This window comes from Anser anser (assembly GCF_964211835.1).
Source record: "Anser anser genome assembly, chromosome: 3".
Lineage (NCBI taxonomy): Eukaryota > Metazoa > Chordata > Aves > Anseriformes > Anatidae > Anser > Anser anser.
In genome coordinates, this window is record NC_139722.1 from 49,910,320 (window position 1) to 49,916,384 (window position 6,065).

At 44.5% G+C, this 6,065-nt stretch overlaps 1 protein-coding gene across 7 annotated transcripts in view; it reads left to right on the forward strand.

Annotated features, from left to right (window-relative positions):
• LOC310897824 (uncharacterized protein) overlaps positions 1–6,065 on the forward strand; it is a 92,774-nt gene that overhangs the window by 81,726 nt on the left and 4,983 nt on the right. For all 7 annotated transcript variants that reach the window (XM_083831847.1, XM_083831851.1, XM_083831852.1 and 4 more), the window contains 3 exons: positions 736–945; positions 2,962–3,076; positions 5,808–5,938. In XM_083831847.1, the coding sequence (XP_083687973.1) occupies positions 736–945; positions 2,962–3,076; positions 5,808–5,938 (456 nt within the window). The remainder of the gene's footprint in view (positions 1–735; positions 946–2,961; positions 3,077–5,807; positions 5,939–6,065) is intronic.

Below are 6,065 nucleotides of genomic sequence, written 5' to 3' on the forward strand. Positions count from 1 at the left end.
GTTCTTTCTCTTGCTTCTAATTCTTTCCTTTGTATAGATAGTGATGAAGGTGTTTACAAATTGCAGACTCCATTCCACAGCCCTTGGCTATACAGGACAGCTTGACCCAATATGTGTGATTTGTAATACCACTGCATTCAGTTGTGATACAGATTCTAAAATGCAGCCACACTTAACTGGCTTTCTCCACACACAGTGTATAAACAGCAATGTTTGAAAATGCCGTGCTCATTTTTCCCCTCTCTTTCCTTGTTTATATTTTGCTTTTAAAGACAAGTCCCACATGCAGACCAGAGGCTGGTTGCAGAAAGCAAATTACAGCAGAACGAGGAAATTGGAAACAACTGCCTTCTTGTTTATTTGCAATTGAACAAGTTCTACACACAAATGGTGTTTTGAGGCTTCTCTCTCACACAAGCAATGCTGTAAATACAAAACTCTGTTCCCACTCCCCCTTACGATTCCCATGTGCTCCCCTTTCCTGCAACCCAGATTTTATTTTGAGTTTAGGTCTGACTGTTCCTTTCATAAGATCTGAAGATAATGCAGATTTGTTTACCAACATTTCATTCTCTTCAACACCAAGCCATGTGGTATGGGGTCTCTTCTCATTCAGCTCAGCTGGGGATGACATCTCAGGACTGGTCACCAGGGTTTAGAAAGAAATCTAAAAGGTGGGTATGAGAATTGGGGGAAGCAATCCAAGTCTGAAACTTTCATGATCTTGTGTTGTAGAAACAAATGCTGTTGGAAATGGGACATCAGATGACACAAGAAGCTAGGAAAAGAGAAATTCTCAGTGCGATGAAAGCTGAAAATGTGGAGAAGATGCTTGAAGAAATGGAAGAAAAAGAGCAGAGACTGGAATGCCTGACCAAGGGAGCTGAAAAGTCTTCTAAAATAGGCCAACTTCAACAAAAAAGGGTCAAAAAAGAAATGCAGGAGGTAAACTCTAAGTATGCATTCAAAGAACAGAAATGATAACATTTCTGGAGCAGCATCTCCAGTTTTAACATCGTCTAGCTACATCTGAGTGTATCCTCTCAAGTGTCTGAGTTTCACGGTGCTTCACAGCAGCCCTCCTGGTGCTGTGGCCCAGGGTCTCACAGCAAGTGGCACTGTGCTGGGCACCATGTGCTGGGTGCTTGGGGTCACGCTCCACCTTTGGGTGGCATCTTGTGTTTCTGGTAGCTGTTGAGCTTGCTTCGGTATCTTTGCCCTACAGAGTGAGTATCATTCCCCTTATTTTAGAAATAAACTCCGTGTGAGTTCATGGTGCTGGTGCAGTGGGAACAAGCACACAGTGCTCGACAGAACAGCCTTGTGTCCCCGGCAGGGGCTTCCCCCAGTGGTATGCCCCACGTCTCTGCTGCAACCACCTGGTGACAAGAGGGTCACCAGGCTAAATGGGGTGAGGGTCAAGGGGGGCTTCACTGGGGATCTGTCTCCCTGCTGGGGCCACTGGGTCTGGAGTGCCTGGCACTTCCCTGTGACATTTCCCAGGCGGGGCTTTCCTACCTCTGTGCCAGTGCTGCAGAGCTGATAAACTGCTGTCCTTTTGCTTTATCTACTGTGCGTGCCATAAACCCTCTGCCCTTACCTCTTTGTTTTGCATACATTACACTGGTGTTTCCCAGATTCTGAACTGCCAAATTAACATAGGGGGAAGGGGACAGCTTTAACTCCGTCTGGCCATGGAAATGATATTAATTTTAACTAAACTGATGCCATTGTACCGAACCAATGTATTGACTTTAAATTGGTTACTGCATTACTAGTCGTGGATTTAGTGTAACTGAGTAACCAGGTCCACTTTAAGAGCATCCCCCTGTAAAAAGGACTCTAGAGATTTAACTACTTCAATTTAAAAATGGTTTGGCCAAGTAAATCTCTGTGGATAGCGCAGCTGGTAGAGTGGGCTCTTGGCTGTGAAATGTGCAGTGTTTCTTCTGTCGTGTAGCCTGTAGAACAAAATACTGTTTGGAAACTGCTTGATTAGAGTTTAACTAGATGAATCCATCTACTAACTGACAGCTTTGCTACCACTGAAGTCTCCTAGCCCTTGTGTTCTTGATCTAGAGAGAAAGCGCCTTGTAAATGTATCTGAATGCCTCTCTTGTAAGCCAAGCAAGCATATTCTGTCTTCAGTCATCTGAAGCACCAAGGTGAAAGCATTGATTGTTTGTTTTCCAGAAAGAGTGAGGATGACAAATGCCATTCTGCTGGGATTAATTTCCAGGCTGCTGGCATGTTCTCTCAGCAAAATCGTAGGATAGTGAGAGACTGCTACACAGCCAAAGCAGTGGGTGCAGACACGAGGCCACTGATTTCAGTGTTTTCTGTCTTTGATGGGGCTCTGAGCTGGGGCTCTGCCTGCTGTGTTTGCAAAATAACCCTTCAAGAGAGCAGAGTTGGCAACAGCTGGATCAGCCTTTGAGGAGAGCAGAGAGGGCAATGGCAACTGCAGTGGGGAGGCTTTTGCCATGCAGCAGTCCCGGCCACAGGTAGCACATGTGATCATTAACACCAGCAAGCTCTGTATTTAAACTTGGCTGGTAAACTGTGCAGTCTGTGGGAGAGGTGAGGGAAAAGCTGCCTGTTTTTTCTCATACCTCTGCCCTGAAACTGGAGGTAGGGTTACACACAGAGAACAGTGAGAGAAGTCCTCTGTACTGGTTTTATTTTCCTCCTGCAAAGCCTGAAATGCAGATTCCAATTAAGCAATAATGACAATGTCAATTTGCCCTATTTCTGTTGTGTTTTGCATTTAGAGGGATCATGGATATGCTTAGCAAAGCTGTAATTACAGATTATTACAACCAGCAAGAAGTGATAGTCTCTCATTCACAAGCGCACACAGGGCATCAACATTTTTTCCTCTAAATCTAGGCCCCTGCTTTGAGCCAGAGTTGCTGGATTATGAATTTTTGTTGCTGCCATTAATCCTCTTACACCTTTTAGATAGGAAGCCAGTTAACCCAAGAGTGCAGTTTCAAACTGGAGACCTTCCAGCACGTTGATGAACTACCGTGTCAAGTTTATGGCCTGGAAGCTTCCCAGAGGAATGTGACTGCAGGTAAAGACAGATTGTGTTGCAACCTGTTTTCTTGGGGAAATAAGTCTTACGAGCTATGTGTCCACCTCCCTGAATCCCTCCTTAACCTTTGAACCGCCAGGCAGCTTCAGCCAAGTAGGAAAGAGAAGACCTCCTCCATAACTTAAGTGCCTAGGTGGAAGGGAAAGACCTAAATCAGTCTCGGGAAGTGATTCCTTCCCTCACTGCAGCTAGCTGCTCAAGCAGTACAGGAAACATTGAGCCCCAAGTTAATAGCTTTAAACCACTGCTTATGTCATCTTTTGCTTTGTAGGGACATCAGGGGAAATATGAGGGGTCTGCATTCAGAGGAGTAGGCAATTACGAAACCAAGGATCCCAAGTGGTAGAAAATCAGGCTTCATTAGTGCCTCTGGTCTTCACAAATCATGTGGACCAGTGAAACAAATTGGTACACCGGTAATTTGATGAGCTGCGTGCCTATGAGCGTAGGTGTCTTTAGAGGAGCTCAAAACAGCGGTGAGAACTTCCTAGCCCTTAAACAGCTTAACCTGGAACTTAAAGCTTTAACAAAAGTCTTCTTTCTCTGCTGCTTGTTAGGTATTTTTTTTATATTTTTTTAATACGATGCTTACATAATTCATGTAGCTTAGAACACTCAAATAAGGATTTCTACTCCTATCTGCCTGAAATTGCTGCTTTTCTCTGTAGTATCAAAATCCTACTGGGGCTTCAGCCTGAGAAACTCATGCAGATGACGGGTGATACCTAAATTCCTAGTAAATTAAATAAATAGGAAAAAATAAACAACAATCTTTCAAGGTGCAGCTCTATGCCACGAAGAATATAAAGTACCACAGATTTAGTTACAGTTTCCTTCTGCAGGAAGATGCTAGTTATTCCTGCCAGAGGAAACTGAGAAATGCTCGTTAGCACACTGCTGAAGACAAGACATGAACCAATCATGGAGAAATAAAGCACAAGGAGGTTATCTTTAATTAATGCACACATCTGTGTGGTTTCTATGGCTCTAAAACAATCAAGTTCAGGGGAAAGTTTTGTGCAAAAATTCTAAGTCTGATGCTACTGAGCACAAGGAAAGCAGGTGAGAATGGAGATTTTTTTTCCCTGCAGTAAGTTACCATTGTTAAACAAGATGCAGAGCTGGAGAAATTGTCTGAGGAGGTTGGAGCTCTCTGTTGTAAACAGAGGACTTCCATCAAGCTATAGACACTTAGTCTGAACCTCTGCAATATAGTCTAGCTACCTTTTTTCTATTCATCTGTAGATGAATGTTGTGAGGTGTTTTTTTTCCCCCTTCAAAAAGGTAGGAGGAATACTGCAGATCTGTTGTCCCATAGTACAAGCAGTGTAAGAAGTCATTTTCCAGGTGATATCAAGATTAAATAGCTGTAATTTTTGATGCATTAATACTAGTACTCCTCATAAGGCAATCCAGACCTACATCATGTAAAAATCTGTCTTTTGTACTAGTCTGAGTAACACTAACCTGACTTCAGACCTACAGCATTTGCAGTAACCCTTTTTTGACTGTAAAGGCAAAGCTGTTTTTGAAACAAGTCACGTCACCTCCAGGAATTACCTGCGTAGACTAGGCTGTCAGCTGGTTTATAAGAATAGAATCAGAGAATCATAGAATAGTTTGGGTTGGAAGGGACCTTAAAGATCACTTAGTTCCAGCCCCCCCGATCTGAGCAACCTAAGCCACATCCTCTAGCTCTTCCTGTGCTCCTCCTCCATCTTCACATCTTCCTCTTCTTCCCTCTCAGCTGTGCTGAGCAGTGGCCTGTCTGTGCAGTGTAAAACAGCTGCTGCGCTTCTCCCTGGCTTCCTGTGGTGCTTGTGTAGTCACTTCTCTCAAGCCCCCTGCTCCAGGCTGCAGACACTGCCTGCGGTCTGCCTGTGGGTAGCTCTGGGAGATGTGTCTGCTCTCCTGGTGCTTCACGGGAGGCCAAGTGGCTTGGACAGACGTCCTGGAATAACACCAAAAAGAGCTAACCTATACAGTCCGGAACATTTTGCATCATAGCTGAGGAAGAGGAACACCTTCCCAGAAAGTACAGGGTTACAGCTACGCAGCAAAACACCCTCACTTCTCACCTGCAGTTACTGGCAAGGCTAAGCGATGGTTTAGATGCGGTATGGCAACACCACGCCCTACACAGATACCAACCAGGGTTAGATCGCGTTAGGGGTGATGCCAACCACAGCATTTTGTTCAGCAGGCTGAAGGGTGGTGTTGAGTGCCTGCGTCTCTCCTTTTGAGAATCCTAAAAGGACAAAGACTGGAATTCACCAGGGCACTGTGTCACCAGGAGCACATTATTAACCCCTCCACTCGCACATCTTTTGATGTTGGCTTTTAACAGGACCACAGAAATCAGAGTTGTGGGGAAAATAGGTGCATGTAATTGGGCACAATTTTTTTTGCTTCCCTGATCTATTTCCTGCTGGAGAAATAAATGCTGATACCTTCATTACTATGAATGAAAAGAGCTTAGAGTGAGCTGTTATGTAAAAATACTGCAAATAATTTTTTTCTGCTTCATGTTAAGATCATAGTGAACCACTTTGTGCAGGACAGGCAAGCTATTGTTAGCACTGCCCTGAGCATTCACAGCTCACTCTCTTTCTGTTGTTGTTGTTAACATTCTGTTAGAGATCAGAAACAACAGCTGTGGCATTTATTCAACTCAAGTTCCCCTTTGGCTGTGTTGTCAATAACACTCCAGGTTCTGCAGCTCAGGTCCGGAGGAACAGGCCTCCAGCATCCACTCCGCTTCTGGATTACAAGCGGCACCCTTCGAATCCTGACCCAAGAAGCAGCACCGTAAAAAGAAGAAATGCTCAAAGACCAAAGACAGTAAGAACACCGGCACTGGTAACAGCAGTCTGAGAGAGCTGCAAAATAAGCAACTCGGTTGCTCCACCCACCCCTGGAGTACCATGAGATGGTTGGTGACTCTCCTATTTGTTACTTATGCTTTCAG